Consider the following 18,647-nt stretch of genomic DNA (forward strand, 5'->3'; position numbering starts at 1 on the left):
TGTGTGGTGGGTGGCTGGGGGAACAGTTGAGGAGGGGGTTCTTCAGCAAGAAGCAAAGAGTGGAAGAGGAACCTTCTTCGAGTTGTCCCCCAGAGTCTTCGAAAATGTACTGTACACTTTGTTGATTTTTAAATGTTTTTCTGTCATGTTTAGAAACTTAATTTATTGTTCCTTCAATTTTTGAAATGCTCTTTACAGTATGTGTGACTTTAAAGAGCACTTAATAAACTCTTATTGTACCAAATTTGGCTTTGTTTGGACTTTTTTTGACCATAGGAACGCATTAATTGAATTTCAATGCATTCCTATGGGATTTCGTGCTTCGCAAGATGAAAAATTCGCTAGACGAAAAAACTCACGGAACGAATTAATTTCGTCTTGCGAGGCACCACTGTAATTTAATTACAGTGACTTCCTTCAGTTTGGGTTGCTCTGCCCATCTATCTAACTCATTATCAACAACTCTGGATGGCAGTGCTGTAACAACAACAACAACAACTTATTTCCTCTACCCTACCCATCTCACTGGCTGCTCCAGCCCCTCTGGGAAGCTTCCAACAAAAATACAGGAAAACAACAACATCAAACGTTAAAAGCTTCCCAAAACAGGGCTGTCTTCAGATGTCTAGGAAAAAAATCAGGCAGAGGTCTTCCCCATTCCACCTGCTACGTGGAAATGGAGTGAGCTGAACCTGGCAGCTTCTTCATGCAAACTGTTGCTCTAGCACTGGTCCCTCCTAGAAATTCCAGGCACACAGGGTGTTGGGTTCAGTATCTGTGGCAGGTTACTGCCCCAAGCAGGTTGCAATCTCGATTTTGACAGTCAGGGAGACAACTAAGGCAGGGCGAGGCATTAGGGCAAAACCTCCGTGTTGATTTTGTTCTTACAATTCTCAAAGGGTCAGGGGATCCTAAAGGAGAGACAAGGCTAAAAATAAATCAGACTGAACGCACAGTGGACTATGTGACAGCATATCCCAAGCAAGTTTGCTCCCAATCTCTACAGAAGCTGCAAGCATTTTTCATATACAAACATTGCAACCATCCAGCCTGCTTTGCCCTGCCTGATTGTCTTCTGGAAAGGATATGCCTGCTGGCATGTCTATGTATGCATTGATGCACAAGATGTCTCACTCAGAAGGGATATATCTGCCACCACTGCTTCTGCACTATTCCCTGGCACAGTAAATGAATAGGAAAGGAGGAAGGGAAGTCTCCCATCTTTTTCTTGAGGTGTAGCATTCCACACGGAAAGTGTGGCTATTTCCTAGCCATATGTACAGGAAGAAAGACAGGCAGATTAAGGAGAAGTTGGAAATGCAGGGTTCAACCCCAACCCAAGATCTGCTGGGGTGAGCATGTGAGGATCCAGAAGATCTCTAGCTCAGACAACTGATTCCTGGCACAACTTAGGCTACACTGTTATACCTCATCTCAGCTCAAATGGTGCTATGCTCCCTGAGCTGGGCCAGCAGATGCATAAACCCGGAAAAATGGGCAGTCCAGGGGAGTGGTGGGAGCAGGAGCAGGTAAGGGATGGGGGCTTAGGCTGGATCCTAAGTCAGTTCAGCTTAATCACATGACCTGACAACCCAGCAGAACATACACTGGCAGAAAGGGTAATGGTTATAGTGACCTGAGAGACCAGGGTTTGAATCCCCACTCAACCATGAAGCTCGCTGGGCAACCTTGGGCCAGTCACTTTCACTTTCACTCAGCCTAACGTACCTCACAGGGTTGGTGTGAGAGTAAAGTGGGGAGGGGAGAACCATTTATACCACACTGAGCTCCTTGAAGGAGGAGGTGGTATCAGTGGCGTAGCGTGGGTTGTCAGCACCCAGGGCAAGGCAAGTAATTTGCGCCCCCTAACCCGTGGATTTGCGCCCCCTAACCTGTGGATTTGCGCCCCCTAACCCTAACCCCCAGATGTTGCGCCCGGTGCGGCCGCACCCCCCCCCCCGCACCCCCCACGCTACGCCACTGGGTGGTATATAGAAAAGACATAAGTAAATAAGTCAAACTTAGCAGTGGGGATAGGGAGGAGGTCAGGATTACATCCTAAATGGGTAATAGGGCAGAGGGGTTTAGTGTTTTAGGACGATGACCCATACAGCCTAGCAACTCAGATCTAGAGCTCCTCACGTTTGAATGTTCTGTGACCCCAGTCTCTTCAGGCAAATAATGTTGCTGCTATTTAAGACGTGATAATAGGATTCTCTCCCCGGCCCCCTGTAGCCACAGATATAATCCTTGGCTAAAATCTGCCAGAGTCATTCCATGGTCAATCAATGTAGTTACACATAAATAAGATTACTTGGCTTTCTCGCTTTTATTCAACAGTATGCTTCCTTTCTGCAAATATAACAGGATGTCAGAAATATTTTAGAGACTGCAGGGGAAAGATGCTGATCTCATTTAATCCGCAGTAACTTCAAAAGAGGGTCTAAAGATCTTTTGCCTTGCTCAAATTTAGACTCAAGATACGTGAGACAAACACTGAATCCAAAGAAGTCATTGAAGTCAGAAATGGGAAGACTTTTGCACATGTTTTGAAAGAGCTGCCACCATCTAGATAGATCAAGATGCTCAAGCCTCATTCACAGTCAACTGCATCAAAACTGCGAGGATAGTTTGATACATATTAATTGTGTGTTCTAATAGCAAACTCAAAAGTTGAGTTACGGTGGCTATGTAGCCAAATCAAGTTGACTGAGAAATAAGAGCAACATGGGTTTCTCCATGCTGTGGGTGGGGGGGGGGGGGTAACCGAAGACGTAGCGGTGGCAAAAGGGGGAATTGATAAGAAAAAAGGCAGTGTGGCATCGTGGTTGGATTGTAGCTCTAGGACAGAGCTTTCCAAACTTTTCAAGTTGGTGACACACTTTTTAGACATGCGTCATTTTGCAACACAGTAATTCAGCTATACAGTGGTACTTTGAGTTACAAACACCTCAGGTTACAAACGCTTCAGGTTACAAACTCCGCTAACCTAGGAGAGTTACCTCGAGGTGAGACCTTTGCCCCAGGAAGAGAATGGAAATCGTGTGCTGGCGGCGCAGCGGCAGCAAGAGGCCCCATTAGCAAAAGCACGCCTCTAGCTAAGAACAGTTTCAGGTAAGAACAGACCTCTGGAACAAATTTAGTTTGTAACCAGAGGTACCACTGTACTAGCAAGCTGGAAGTCCAACTAACCTCTTTCCAGCCCTAGGAGGAGCATGGGGAGTGTTCGCGCAACAAACCTACACACTGCAGCTGACACACTAATGTGTCGTGACACACAGTTTGGAAAGCTGTGCTCTAGGATCTGGGAGGCCACGATTCAAATCCCTGCTCAGGCATGAAACTCCCTGGGTGACCTTGAGCCAGTCAGAGTCCCTCTGCCTCACCTACCTCATAGGGCTTGTTGTCAGGATCAAATTGGCAGGAAGAGAACTGCCCTAGGACTGCCATAGGCCCAGGTTTTCCAAGACACATCCGGGAATCGGACTGTGAAAATAGTATCTGGGCGGATTTTTGCCAAATACGCAAAACGCCCGGAAAAACCCAGGCATATGGCAACTAGGGCAATTTTCTTTTAAAAAAATTAAAAAATACTGTAAAAATAATAATTAAAAAAAGCCCAAATACTTTTTTGTGGGGGGAGACCTTGAACTTCTTGGAGAAAAGGTAGAATATAATTGTGATAAATGATATGAAGGTAGGTAGGTAGGGAGATGATAGATATAGATAGATAGATAGATGATAGATAGATAGATAGATAGATAGATAGATAGATAGATAGATAGATAGATAGATAGATAGATGATAGATAGATGATAGATAGATAGATATAGATAGGTAGGTAGATAGGTAGATGACAGATAGACTTAAGGTGGAAATTCCACCTTAAATCAACAACAACAACAAATATTCAGTGAAGAGACTTTATTTACATCTTTAAGCATGAACACTGTGCAGAAGGAATACAATGATCTACGTATCTATTATTTTAGGTATTCTTACTATTGTGGGATATTTGTGGGTGCAGCATACCCTCTTTGGAGGGGTACTGAAGAAATGGTAAATTCTACCTTGTTTTACTACAAGTAACAAACTGCATTTAAAAATGTTAGCATCTCCAGGCATTTAATTCTGCAAATTCTGATAAAGTACACCACCCTTTGATGTCCCTGTAAATTTCTGGAAGCTATTTCTTGACTTCATCGGTAGTCAAGGCCACCAAGGAGATATTGAGAGCCACAAGGTTCAGAATGTCACCGTCTCATTGACTTGATCTGTCCCTCATACTGAGTAGGAGAGTGACCTGTGAGGCCAGAGTTTAGCCGGGTTACAACAAGAGGTATCTTAAAGGCTGAGTTCAGATGCCACAATCCTGATCCTGGATCTGTATCTGATTTGCAGGGAGCTCTCAAACCATAGTTTCCCAGAAGATGGCACAGGAAACTAGGAGGGCAACCAAAATGGTCAAAGGCCTGGAAATGATGCCTTATGAGGAACAGCTAAGGGAGCTGGGCATGTTTAGCCTGGAGAAGAGGAGGTTAAGGGGTGATATGATAGCCATGTTCAAATATATAAAAGGATGTCACATAGAGGAGGGAGAAAGGTTGTTTTCTGCTGCTCCAGAGAAGCGGACACAGAGCAATGGATCCAAACTACAAGAAAGAAGATTCCACCTAAACATTAGGAAGAACTTCCTGACAGTAAGAGCTGTTCGACAGTGGAATTTGCTGCCAAGGAGTGTGGTGGAGTCTCCTTCTTTGGAGGTCTTTAAGCAGAGGCTTGACAACCATATGTCAGGAGTGCTCTGATGGTGTTTCCTGCTTGGCAGGGGGTTGGACTCGATGGCCCTTGTGGTCTCTTCTAACTCTATGATTCTATGAAATAGTTACTGAAACTGGATGTGTGAGGGGAAGGAAGGAAGGAACTGCATGGACATGTGGCTCATTTCATTCCTGGTCCAGATTGGGATAATTACATCTGAATTTACTGTAAGTCTTTAATCTTAATATGTAGGAATTCAGTCTGACACTAAGAAAGCATGCCTGACTGGTTAGAGCATGGTGCTGATGACTCCAAGGTTGTCGGTTTGACTGCTGTCCATTGGACCTAACCCTAAGTTAACTATAGTCTAACATCATTGAGAAATGTGGAGAAACTCCCACATTTGACTGGTTTAGGAGCCCAGCTGCATGTCCAGATGAGATGTCCTTCTCTACTCAGTGATTCTGCAGAAAGTAGAATGGAGCGAGAGTTCCCTGCAACTGGGGAGCCATTGTCCGGCAAATGGCAGGGGGAGAGAAGCAAGATGGAGTGCAGGCAGCCTTCACCAGCCTGGTATTCTCCAGATGTTGCTGCGCTACAGTTCCCATCAGTGTGCATGCTGGCTGGGGATGATAGGAACTGCCGTCCAAGATCTGGTGCCCACTGAGCTGGCAAAGGCTGAGCTGGCGAAACATTGGGAAGAGAATCTAGGGCATTGGCTGGTTTTCTACACACCCAATGTTCTCCTTTTCGGAATGAAGAGCCCATTTCCTTATACAGAGGCTAGCTAGCCCATTAGGACACTGTGGGTGGTATTCAACTGAATTCTTGCTTGAGTACAAGGATTAGTGCGAGTGCAATGGGATTTCTCTCCTCTTCTCCCCACTACAACATCCCCCAAACTGCTCTAGAGGGTTGGAGGGAACCCAGAACAGATATCAGGTCACACAGGTAGAGGAGCGTGGGAGAATGTTCCATTCTTGCACTGATGGGATGTTCACTTTCATGCTACGTTGAAGACAACTCTTTATTTCAATCTTGGAAAGGATACTCCAGAGCTATGTCCCATTAACCCTTTTCATTTCCCCCTCAGTTTATAGGCCACAAAAATGTACTCCATGCTCTGCTGCCACTTTGTTTACTATTTTACTCGCATTCCTTCCCAAGGTCCCTCTGGACAAAACTCAAAAAAAGTAGATCCGATGTCCACTGCAGCCCAAGTGTGCAGCAGCTCTCTGCCCAAAGCACATTAAGGAGTCTCCGGCACTGTTTTAATGCTAAACTAAGTTTGGCTCCAGAGAATGACTCTGTTTATAGCATTTGAAGTTAGGGGAAGATGTGAAATCCCAGAAGAAGGCAGAAACCTTGCTCTTAGCGAATCTCAGTTTCATGACAGGCTGGAAAGGGAAACATTAAAAACGGGGGGGGGGGAACAAAAACCATAACACTAAAACTGAAGGAGGAGAAAAGATCAAACCATCCTGGTAACTAAAAGGAAGAAGTTATATGTGTCTTGAGAGGAAATACACCCAGTGATCCCTTTTATTGCATGGTATGGGACGCAGGTGGTGCTGTGAGTTAAACCACAGAGCCTAGGACTTGTCGATCAGAAGGTCGGCGGTTCGAATCCCCACGATGGGGTGAGCTCCCGTTGCTCGGTCCCAGCTCCTGCCAACCTAGCAGTTCGAAAACACGTCAAAGTGCAAGTAGATAAATGGGTACCGCTCCGGCGGTAAGGTAAACGGCATACCTGCTCTGGTTCACCAGAAGTGGCTTACTCATGCTGGCCACATGACCCGGAAGCTGTACGCTGGCTCCCTCAGCCAATAAAGCAAGATGAGCACCGCAACCCTAGAGTCAGTCACGATTGGGCCTAATGGTCAGGGGTCCCTTTACCTTTTACCTTTATTAAACCATGGTTTATTAAGGTTATTAAACCATGGCTTTGTGTTATGCTAGTCACATAAGCCCATGACCAGGAAAAAGGGGAGGAAGAGCCCAAGAGGCATCAGCACCTATAGGATGCTGATGAACCCTGATAAGCCACTTCAAGCACAGCAGCTGGCCAGGATTGCTGGTGTCACCAGATTCTGCCTTTGATTCAATTTTGGCCTGCCCAATTTTGTTCTGGCTCTAGACTTAGCTGGAGCAGATCAAAGATCCATCTAGACCATTACATTGCGTCCAACAGGAGACAACCAGATGTCTGAAGGATGCTCAAAGGGACATCACAAAGGAATAGTTTGGTCTGCTCTCCCCCAGCAGCTAGCATTCAGAGGTATGCTGGTTCCAAAGCTGGAAGTATTGCTCCCCCATCCACAATACACACAATCTCACTCCCCCCACCACAAAATAACTGTCAAGGGTCTGCCTCTGATTTAGTTCTGCTCCTGCTACCCACTGCCAGGACACCAGTATTTTTGACATCACAGGTGAACAATTTGGAGCTATAGTCAGGTTTAAAGGTAAATTTGGCTTCTGAGATGTTATCCTTGTGATACTTGAAAACTGTTTGTGAAACGTCTTGTTACTCTATTTGGGACTGAAGCGAAGAAATTAAAGTCATTTGTCCTAGTTTATTCATTTTTAGTGAGTAGCAGCCTCACATTCCCCTTCATGTTCCTTGCCCTTTTATTTCTAACATCCCTTGGTAGTTGTCACTCCTTGTAGATTTGCCTTTCTACTTGAAGCTTTACATGCTTGCTGTGTAGCATTGCACATATCTTCAGCAGAATCATTCTCGTTTTCCACACACACCTTTTCCCCCTGTATTAGAAAGCCTTTGTATGGCCATGATGATTTAAAAATACAATGACTCTGGGTCCGTTGCAGTTTTGCAACTTTGTGTTCTCAAGCATCCAACCCACTCATTTCTAGGGCTCTGGAGGAGTTGGTTGAAACCTGCAGAGTCTCTCTAGCAGTTCAGATGAACTATTTGTGAAATGAATCCATGAGAAGCCCAAGAAATGGGGAAATGATTTAGCAGGCATCAGAATATTCAGATGGGTTCTGGTAAATAGAGGCCATTGGAAGAGATTGGGTTGAAACCTGAATTGCAAATACTCTGATGTGTGACTAAAATGCAATACATAAACAATACAAAAATGCAAATATCTTGCACTTAATTGTAAGAGCTAATTCACACAGTCCAAATCAGTTCCACAAACCATCTTCAGCCTCTTATTTAACCAGGAGAACATTCTGTATGTGAGGTGGAGAATTCCCACGATTGCACCAGGAGGTTTCACCTTCTGCGTTGGGATTTTAGAGTATGCTCTATTCATGTTGCTTGTTATTATTTATTAAATTTCTTTGCCACCCTTCATCCAAGGATCACAGGGTGGTTTACAATATAAAAACACAAAAATGCATAATGTAGTAGCAACCAAAGCAGTACCCCCCCCCCATCACCACACCAAGTTTATCACTCTACAGCCTACAGGTGACTCAGCCTATTTCCATCCTATCTTACTTTCAAAGAATGTTAGATCTACATTCTAATCCTCACATCAGTTTGGGAGCTTTGGATTGGGGTACTTCATTTCAGAAATGACAAAGACTCAATTCATCAAACACACCTATTTTATAGTAAGATTGATGCCTACGCTGGATGTCTCACAATTCTTGTTAGGATTGCTTACACCAAGCTTGTAAAGAGTCACTTTCTATCCCTTCCTGGGCTCTTAAATGATGTGACAACAACTGGTTGAATATCACAATGCATCAAACATCACAATGCACCACCTTCCAAATTGACCTTTATGATGTGTTCCATCTCCATGCCATGCTGAAGTGGCACAGGTGTGCAGGAGAGGACAAGAAAGAGGAAAATGCTATAGCCATCTGGACAAAGAATGCCCAAGAAAACTCAATTCACATGAGTTCATATTTGTTTGGGGCCCTTTTCAGATCACTAGTAACATTCTAATCTGGAACTTCTAGAGCAGGCACATCCAACTCTCTAGAGACTGCTATCTACTCTGAGTATAATAAAACTGGCATTGATCTACCAATTGTCATTGTTGTTGAGCTTTCTTTAGGGGGTGAGACCAGAGCTGCTGAGCTTTTTTTTGGGGGGGGGAGAGGCCAGAGTTCTTGAGCTTTTGGGGGGAAATAATGGCCAGCATTGTGGAGCTTTCTTTTAGGAAGGGCTGGCACAAGTTGTTAAGCTTCTTTTAGGGGGCTGAGAAGAGTTATTAAGCTTTTTGGGGTGAAGATTGCATAAAATCACTAGCACAAAATTCTGCTGCCCTCTATCCTTCCCACACTCTGACGCCGATGCAGGGAATTCAACCTTTCTAAGCAGTGACGGTGCCAGCAATGGAACACAGCACCAGGGGCGCAGCGCAGCATGCTCACTCATAGGAAACCAGCCAATCACTTTTTTATCTCCTGCGATCAACCGGGAGCACCCTGACGATCTACCTGTCGATCGCGGTCGACCAGTTGGACATTGCTGTTCTAGAGCATATGATTCATGTCAGAAATGCCTTACAGTGGCGCAGTCCTGGGACAGTTAACGCCTGTGCTGCCATAAACTCTCTCCCCACACCACCACAAAAAAAAGTTTTGAGTTGCATCCAACGAAGTGTCCCATTGGTGCAAGGACTTCAGCTTATGCAAAAGAACTTCCCGTCCCTCCTCATCTCCCCATGGAACCCCCAGATCTCCTCCCAAGTGTTGGGGGGAGTTACCTGAACATATGCATATGGTGGGAGGAGAGGGAAGTTCTGCTGGAGAGGGAAGTGTCTGGACGGGACAAGGTGGTTGGATACAACCCATAATCATTTGCTTTTATAGCTTCCAGGCAGGGGCAGCAATCAAGGTGAAGAAACTAGTCCAAGCACAAAACAAGGCAATAGTTAAGGAAATCAAATTACACTCCACATGGCTGTAGAGAAGCATGTGTGACATCACCCAAATCTCCTGTCCAAGCTTGTTTTGTAGAACCACCAGAACAGCACTGGCAGGGCATCAGCCAGTGGCACCCTGGGATTCCCTGGATAAGGGCCACATGTCTTTGTACTTTTAAACCTAGCAAAAAAACATTTAAACTCACCATATTCCCCATGTTCTTAGTTTCAATATCACCAACCTAGCCATCCACTTGGAGAAATGGTTTCTCTATGCAGCGCTATTTAAAGCCAAATTCAAGAGCAATAGATTAAGTCCACTAAATCATGTGATATTTAAAATGCTGCACACTGTGGTCTTTAAAGGAGATCTTCCATTTATCAAGTCAAGGAGGTTGAAGACATAGTGAGACTTGTCTTCCTTAATTTCCCCTCGCTCTTGTCAAGCTTTTAAAAATTATTTGGAAGGCCTCATACAAATTAAAGTGAAGGCGGTGAAGGTCCTGTGTGAGTGCCTGGAGGCGGTTGGAGGATGGATGGCGGCTAATGGATTGAAGTTGAATCCTGACAAGACAGAAGTACTGTTTTTGGGGGACAGGGGGCGGGCTGGTGTGGAGGACTCCCTGGTCCTGAATGGGGTAACTGTGCCCCTGAAGGACCAGGTGCGTAGCCTGGGAGTCATTTTGGACTCACAGCTGTCCATGGAGGCACAGGTCAATTCTGTATCCAGGGCAGCTGTCTACCAACTCCACCTGGTACGCAGGCTGAGACCCTACCTGCCCGCTGACTGTCTGGCCAGAGTGGTGCATGCTCTAGTTATCTCCCGCTTGGACTACTGCAATGCGCTCTACGTGGGGCTACCTTTGAAGGTGACTCGGAAACTACAACTAATCCAGAATGCGGCAGCTAGACTGGTGACTGGGGGCGGCCGCCGAGACCACATAACACCGGTCTTGAAAGACCTACATTGGCTCCCAGTACGTTTCCGAGCACAATTCAAAGTGTTGGTGTTGACCTTTAAAGCCCTAAACGGCTTCGGCCCAGTATACCTGAAGGAGCGTCTCCACCCCCATCGTTCTGCCCGGACACTGAGGTCCAGCGCCGAGGGCCTTCTGGCGGTTCCCTCATTGCGAGAAGCGAAGCTACAGGGAACCAGGCAGAGGGCCTTTTCGGTGGTGGCGCCCGCCCTGTGGAATGCCCTCCCATCGGATGTCAAGGTGATGGAAAACTACCTGACATTCAGAAAACATCTTAAGGCGGCCCTATTCAGGGAAGCTTTTAATGTATGATATTTTAATGTTTTTTTGGTTTCTGTGGAAGCCGCCCAGAGTGGCTGGGGAAACCCAGCCAGATGGGCGGGGTACAAATAATAAATTATTATTATTATTATTATTATTATTATTAAAGACCCCCACCAAGAATTATGGACTGAACCGCCATAAAGTGCTGGGAGATTGTGATAGTTGGGGTGGAGGTATGCTAGACAATTAATTACAGTTGTGTGTGTTTTCACCTTATTAAAAATAGAAAAGGCCTTCTAGTACAACAGTATGAAATTAGAAAATTATGCATCGATTCATCTTCTCCAGTTTTTATTCACTCTTCCCCCCCTTCTTGATGCAGTGTTTTAATCTTCCTTAAACAGTGGCTAACTCAAAGTGGCTAACTCAAAGTAAATGATGCATTCCTAATAATATAAATATGAAAAATAGCAATCGCTTGAGGACTGCAGCTGAATATATTAAAAACTCTGCTCATTTTCATCATTAACACATTTCCATTTCCTTTTTCTTCATGTTGTGCAACACTCCCCAACCACCACCACTTGCATTCTCAAATAAGACGACAAATTCACAGATTAGATAGATAGATAGATAGATAGATAGATGATAGATAGAATTTCTGTATTGTGACAAAAGAAATCTCATAAGAACCTCTAACTCTGTCTTCCTAAAGGACTCTCAGTGTATCTTCTCCTATCCAGACATGGAACAACCTGAATCAATGGTGAGCATTTCCATCAAATTCCACTCATCTGTCAACGTAGTGGCTTATTTCTTGAGAGACTGAAATTGCCTGCCTGGGCTCAGAAGACCATCAATCTTACTCATGTAGGGTGCAGGCTGCCTGCCTCAGAAAGTCTCGCAAGAGGGAAAGCTCTGCTGTTCCTAAGCAGGTGATGAGGCAGCTGTAAAGCCTTCACTCTGTATCACAGCCCCTGCGAAAGATATGTCATATTTCCCATTTTCCCCAATACTTTGTATGCACCCCACGCCATGCTCTTCTAGCTTCATAAAGGAGGTGATTTTTCAAGCTTAGGCAAATGCTGCCAGCCACCGGAAGGTCTATCCCTCTTTCCTTTCTTTTTTTCTCATCATGTCACTTGTTTCAACTGATTGTGCAAAAATGAGATTGCATTTTCCCTTTGACTATTTATACATACAGTGGCTTGTTTGCCCATTGTGCTGCCATTGGTGGCAGATAGCTGGCACCTTTCTGTTTCAGTGGGTGCTTTGTTTCCTTCTCTTGATGGCTCTGAGAGGAAGACATGCATACCGGTTGTCCTACCTGCCGCCAATCAATTACAATGACAGTTAGTGAAGCAATCGATTGCGCACCCTAGAGCAAAATGTATAGGAGATCCACAACACACAGAATGACATGGGTATATAAGACATAAGAGTAGAACTGTGCTCCTGTGCAACTCTGATTCAAGGGCTGTATCTAGAGGAAGCTATCAATGAGCAATTTCACCGCAATACTTTTGGGCAAACCTTCCCTTTTGTTTCTAAGATTCTTAAGCTATTACTTCCAGGTCTGAAGGACAGCTATGAAGAAAAAGGAACCCTTTTCCTCACCCACATCAGATTGAATAAAGACGTTGACATCTATTGGAGCCAAAAGTGATATTCTCAAAATCTGCAGAGCATGATTACCCATCATCACTACACACATTTCATCTTTGAAACTCTAAGAGAGAGAAAAGGGGGGTGGGAAGCTCACCACATCCTATGAGCAGTGGCCAGTTCATCAGCCTTCTCATATTGCATTGTATGCACATGGGTCATTTCCTGGACAGTAAGCCCATGAAGCAAGTTCCAAATGAATGGTCAGCTTTGAAATATTACATTGTTGATTTCCATCTGAGGAATGTCAATGCGACACAATGCCTTAGACGCAATCTTACCTTAATCAATTTCTATTACCGACACCAAAATCCTCTTTTTTTGCACCTTTCAGCCATGGAGCATCCTTGGAAACATGACATGCTTTACCACCAGAAATACCGTTCGCCTTATCATACGTTCACCACGATCACAAATAGCAGCGTTTGACAAAAATGCAGGCCATGTTGCAGCATCGTTTACACTTGGCATAACCATCCCAGGAACAATAAGTGGTTACATAAGGCTTGAATTAAGGGGCTTCCTGGAGACATGGCTTAGGTTGCAATCCTAAACACATTTACCAGGGCATAAACATCACCGAATACAGGGGGACATACTTCTGAGTAAAAGGGCTGAGATTGTGCTGCAACATTGCCAAGTGGGTCTCCCCACATTCTAGAATTCACCCTGCATGTGGCAGTAAAGGATAATGCATAGTTATTGGTAGGTGGGTGTTTTGAGTTTTTTGTCTCCATCCACAGATGTAAGAGAAAATAAGTTACTAAAATAGGCATGTTATTATCTGTCCTTTTCTCATCTGAATGCAAACATTGGGCCCCCTGTCTTTTCTTTTTCTTGCAGGGAGGGGAGACTTGTGCCTCAATTCGCAAATGTACAGGAAATAAAAGTGCTCAAAGTTATATAACTGCAGGATTTCTCCACAGGAGAAAGAAATCTTATTCTCTTACCACACAGTGCAAAAAGAATCCACAGTATAATCTAAAGAGCTTTCCCATGCCAATTTGAGGAAACTGACAGAAACACACACCCCTCCCCCCCAAAAAAATAAATAGGTTGTGATTTTCCACGGCAGGAGAGCAAATATTTGGTTGATTTCATTGTCATGCAATGAAGCAGCTCGTAGAATGTCAGGGGTGGAACAGATTAATCCCCATTGCATCAATATACAGTATAGGCTCATACATGAGGCTGCACAGAGGAGCATCTTTGTAACTGGTCCTACCTGGTCTGTGCAGAGGATGCTGCTGGAAGGTGTGGTGAAGTGAGCCCTGACAGAGCAGCATGGCACAGGCACTTATCCACAAATACAGGACCCAGGACATTGCAGAGACCATGGCCGTTCTCTAAAGGAAATAGTAGACAACAATTAGCACCCACTGCAAGTGAATCCACATTCTGCTTCCATTCGGATGCTATGTGCATCTGGACCATGTTGGAAGGAAGATAGAGGGGGGGATGTTTCCCCACCTCAATTCCCCCCCCCCTTTCCTCCAGACTGCCAGTTGTCATGTGACAAAGGAGTGCGTCCAAAGGAATGCAAGGAAGCTGCCTGCTTCGAGATTAACTTTTAATAATTCAGGGGCATAAATGAAAGCAGTGCTAAAAGAAGCCCAAGGTTAACAGGAAACCAAGGTGCAGCTGATGGAGGAGGTCTAAGCCTACCAAAGCTCGTGTCACGACGGACGTGTCAGTTCCATGGGACAGTCTTAAGGCAGGAGCTAAGAAATCCACGCTCCATTTCATTCTTTAATTGCACTTTCAAGGTGTGATCAGAAACACTCTAGGCAAGTATATCTCCAATGAGTAACTCTGTTTCGTGATATGGGCGCGCAAAGCATGCAAGCAAATCGCTTGGGCGTACAAGATTTTTGAGAGTGAATCCATCCTGCAAAATAGCAACAACGTGGGACGTAGTGGGTGCCATCGCAGGGTGCCATTCACGCCTTCCTAGTCAATGGAAATGGACCAGGAAAACTAGGCGTTGTAGCTGGAACATGCTACTGCCAAATCTCACAGCATTAAGGTGCCTGTGCAATCACAGAGAGATTAATATAGATGAGCCCTCTCAGAACTTCATAAAGCACATTGTAAATAGTAACTTGACATCCAGTGCCAAGACACATTTCAAGCAAGCTCTGCCTTGACAATCTGGCAAGTCTAAGCTCTCTCCGGCAGGGGCTGCATCGTTTTTAACTTCTAAGGCCATTAATTTTTAATTGCAGTGTTGTCTGCTAAGCAAAGTAATTGTTTCTCAGAACTCTGTTCTATCAGTCCATACACACACAGCTTCCTTTTCTTTTGTGTCTCGTCTAAAGAAAACTTGTAGGACTAGACTGAATTTCCTGAGTAATGGAGGAAGGGCGGAGGACTGATCTATTCAGAAATCAATTTGTATCGAAAATAGAAAGGAATCCTCATTACCAAAGCAAGAGATCTCTCTCTGCTAGGGCGACATACGCCATCACTTGATACCTCTCTGGCACTGGGCATTTCCACACACACTCACACACCCCTTGTAAACTTTACAAGTTTAACAGCCTCTCCTCTAAGCCTTCAAGGATCGCCAGATTTCCAAGGCTTGGCTAAGCTGCACTCCATCCAGTTCTTTTAACAACACCTTCTGCTGCATTCCACATTGCCAAATTAATCAAACTTCAGGCATGCTCCTTAGTCAGCCAATGACAAGATGGCATTTTCTATCTAATAATCCAATCAGATGAACATCTTTTTTTTTCCCCAGAGGAAGGGAGAAAAGACATTCAAGCTCAAATAAACCTCTTTTATCTCTCATGCAGAACAACTCATACACACACACACACACACACACACACACACATTTGAAGGTTGGGCTTACGAGTATTAAAAAAAAAACCCAGAAGTGATGTATCCTCACGGTTGGTTAACAATTGAAATCACTGCCAGTGACAGATCAGTCACGGAGTACAAGTGTCAAGTGCAAGACATGGACATCATTGTTCTTTTTTTTTTTTTTGAATTTTTAGGCATGTTCTTTGTAAGAGGCTCTTTTTGAGGGGGGAAATGGGGAGGAAGGAAGCTGAATGGATCAAACACAAGTTTCCAGCTCCAAAGGAGAAGCATAATTAACAACCAAATTGCAAAACATAATTTTCACCAGCGGGATGCCCTTTTACTCTCTGCTCTGTGTTTCTGATGTACTCACCCAGCATATATATATAATTAGTTGTTTCCTTCTCCCTGCTGTTTACTTTTGGCTTACCTTCCTCCCCCCCCCCCTTTATTTCCTTAAACCTCAGCAACAAAAGCACCACACACAGCCAGCCCTTCCCTTCCAAGCACCTCACAAATGCACTTCTGGGTGGATTTCAAAGAGATGGATGCCCCTCCCCCTCTTCGTTTGGGATATATATATATATATATATATATATATATATATATATATATATATATATATGAATGGTGTGTGTGTGTGTGCATCTGATGCAATCAGCAAATACATTTAAAGGGGAAAAGAGGCTTTCCCCTCCACTGGGGCTGATCTTCCAAGCAGAGTAGTCTTTTAAACAGCGGAGAAAGACAGGGGAAAAAACTTCTCCTGCTGATCTTTTCGCATTCTCTCTCTTTTCAGGCAGCATTTCTAGAGTGAGGACTTTTCAACACCCCCCCCCCCCGCAAGCGTTCACCATCCATCTTCAAACATTATTGGTATGAACTTTTCTCCAGAGCCAACATTTCCCTTTGCTAACATTTCTTCCCTGGGTTGATGATCTGACCCTCTCTCCCTCTCTCTCTCTCATCCGAATAACAACAACAACAACAACTATTATTATTATTATTACTGATACATATAGGTATGTTTTTTGACATTCGTTCGGCGGGAGGATCCCGAGAAGTCCTCCGAGCAGCTCCGTCCTTACCTGAGGATTCCAACCCAAAGCACAGTGCCCGGTTCGCGTTCATTGGAAAGACTGGACACTTTCCCCCAAAAAATCCATCTGCACCACAACACGGGATCGTGCAGTTTCGCCCGGCAATCTTCGACAGCAGCCTTTCTTGAGGACGCACGAAAACGAAACCGGGGATTGGATTGTGTCTCTGTGTCTTCTTTAGCAATCCTATTCCAAGAGTAAGGAAGACATCTAGGCTCTCTCGCTCTCTCCCTGTCTCTCTCTCTATCTCCCAGGCTGTCAGAAAAGTAGCCAAGCTTTGAGAGGTGGAAAGCCTGTCATTTTCACCTTTAAATCATCTCGGAGCGACACCTTCTGCTCGATGAGACCTTTCAAGTGATCTTGAGATAATTCGTAGGCTTCCAGGGCACTTAGAGAGGAGGATCGGTGGATGTTTAATGACACACCAGCCCACCCCTCTCTCTCCTTTTTTTACCTCCACCCTCTCTCCCCTTTCCTATATATATGTATCTCTCTCTCTCCAATGCACTCCGAGCGGAGTAAGAGCAGATGTACGTAGGAAAAGCGCAGATCGCCTATACAGCGCGGTGTAAGTACCGAAGAGTCTATTTCAATGCATCCCCCGGCTGGGGGGAAAGTATCACATGTCTTTAAAGGGACACGGCCCCTCTTCTGGTAGACGGGAGCCTCCGGCTGACTCACCTGCCCAGCCCAGCCCTGCCCAGCCCTCCCCCTGGAACGGCTGCGGAAGGAAGGTGTTTGGAAACACCGGGAGGGTCCCTAAATCTGGCTGCCACCCTAATCTCTGCAAGTCTCTCTTCTTCCTCCTCCTCCTGCTCCACCGCCACCAAAGAGAAGGGAGGAGTTTTGAATCCGCTCGAGATTGGGCAGGGAAGCACCTACAGTCCAATGTGGGAAGACAACTTTTCTTCTTCTTCTTCTTTAAGCAAAGGCAGGTACCCAAAATAGTCATCAGATGCGGGGGTGTCATTCATATATATACGGAGCCTTTGTCGGTATTGCAGGGAAGGCTCAGAATTTTCGCTTAGCAATGCTGACCATCTTCTGAAAAACTGCACGAACAAACCTTTTTCTTTTTTTCGTTTTTGGCGGATCTTAAAAGATATACGGGTTTTGCTGCGGCATAAAAGCATATTTTTGAGAGTGCTGGAACCTGCCTGTGGTGGATAGATTGTACCAGCATCGGATGAAGATGAAGGAGACTCTAGTCTAGTCCATGAGGGCTAGAAACCTGTTAAGTCTTTTAAAGGAGGCAAGGCTCTTATTTCCTGCGACAGACTAACAAGGTTACAACCTCTGCAAGGAAAAGGCAGTGGTAGCTCACAGGGCCAGGATGAATCCCCAGCATCTCCACATAGGAGAGGCACCTGTAGGCAAAGCTGAGCTGCGTAGACTGAGGGTCTGACTCAGCGTAAGGAAACTTTCTACCTACCTAAGTTGTCATGAATGTCCAAAAACTCTGACTTCTGCTGAAAGACTGGTATTAATTTGCTGGAGAGATATGGCCATGACCCCCTTCCATCAATCGATAGAAGACATGGCAACTCTAGCAAAATATGAACAGATTGCTTTTAGATGTAAATTGGAAATACATTCATAAAAAGTATAACGTCTTGTTAACAATTTTACATTTACTGGAATAACTGGATTACTTATATAGTCATATATTCTATTTATCACATCCCCCCCTTTCTTCGTCTTTCTTTCCTTTCACATTATTCTCCCACTGAAAACTTTTAATTAAAAAAGTGAATGTCCCAAAAACTCTTAAATGTGATTCACCTGGGTACCTCTGAAAAGTGGGTTTTCTAAATCAGTATTTGGGTAAATACAATTAAAATACAGTTAGTGCCCAAAAGTTGAAAACTGTCAGCGTTCATATGAGCATACACCAGTTGATGCTGATTGTCACAGTTAGTCACAACTGGGCAATGTCTTCATTAGGGTCAACTTAAGGTGCCATAAAATGGTGGCAAGCTTCTGGATTCTCCAGAGCTCTTTGTCAATCAGGAAGCTACACAAATCAGGGAGTGGGGAGAGGGTGAGGACAGCCTCTGCTGTGTGTAGCATCTTTCCTGATGCAGAGTTCTGAAATACTCAAAGACTTGCTACAGTTTCTTTGGTTGGTTTCAACAAAGGTATTCCCCAGCTGTGAATTTTGGCGTTGGTTTGTTATGGACTTGCATGTCTCTTGAGTTTTGGGATATTTGCAAAAG

At 44.6% G+C, this 18,647-nt stretch overlaps 2 protein-coding genes across 3 annotated transcripts in view; both read right to left on the reverse strand.

Moving 5' to 3' along the window:
• TAFA1 (TAFA chemokine like family member 1) overlaps positions 1-17,346 on the reverse strand; it is a 355,184-nt gene extending 337,838 nt beyond the window's left edge. Inside the window, exons 1-2 of one of the 2 annotated variants that reach the window (XM_082210866.1) lie at positions 16,420-17,346; positions 13,746-13,866 (exon numbers count right to left, since the gene is read on the reverse strand). In XM_082210866.1, coding sequence (XP_082066992.1) covers positions 13,746-13,857 — 112 coding nt within the window. In that variant the 5' untranslated portion in view covers positions 13,858-13,866; positions 16,420-17,346. The remainder of the gene's footprint in view (positions 1-13,745; positions 13,867-16,419) is intronic. The other variant, XM_082210865.1, reaches the window with a different exon arrangement.
• The window catches only part of LOC309524847 (monocarboxylate transporter 2-like), a 685,265-nt gene that overhangs the window by 56,917 nt on the left and 609,701 nt on the right, over positions 1-18,647 (reverse strand). The window lies entirely within an intron of this gene.

The sequence above is a fragment of the Podarcis vaucheri genome (genome assembly GCF_965113315.1).
Source record: "Podarcis vaucheri genome assembly, chromosome: 2".
NCBI lineage: Eukaryota > Metazoa > Chordata > Lepidosauria > Squamata > Lacertidae > Podarcis > Podarcis vaucheri.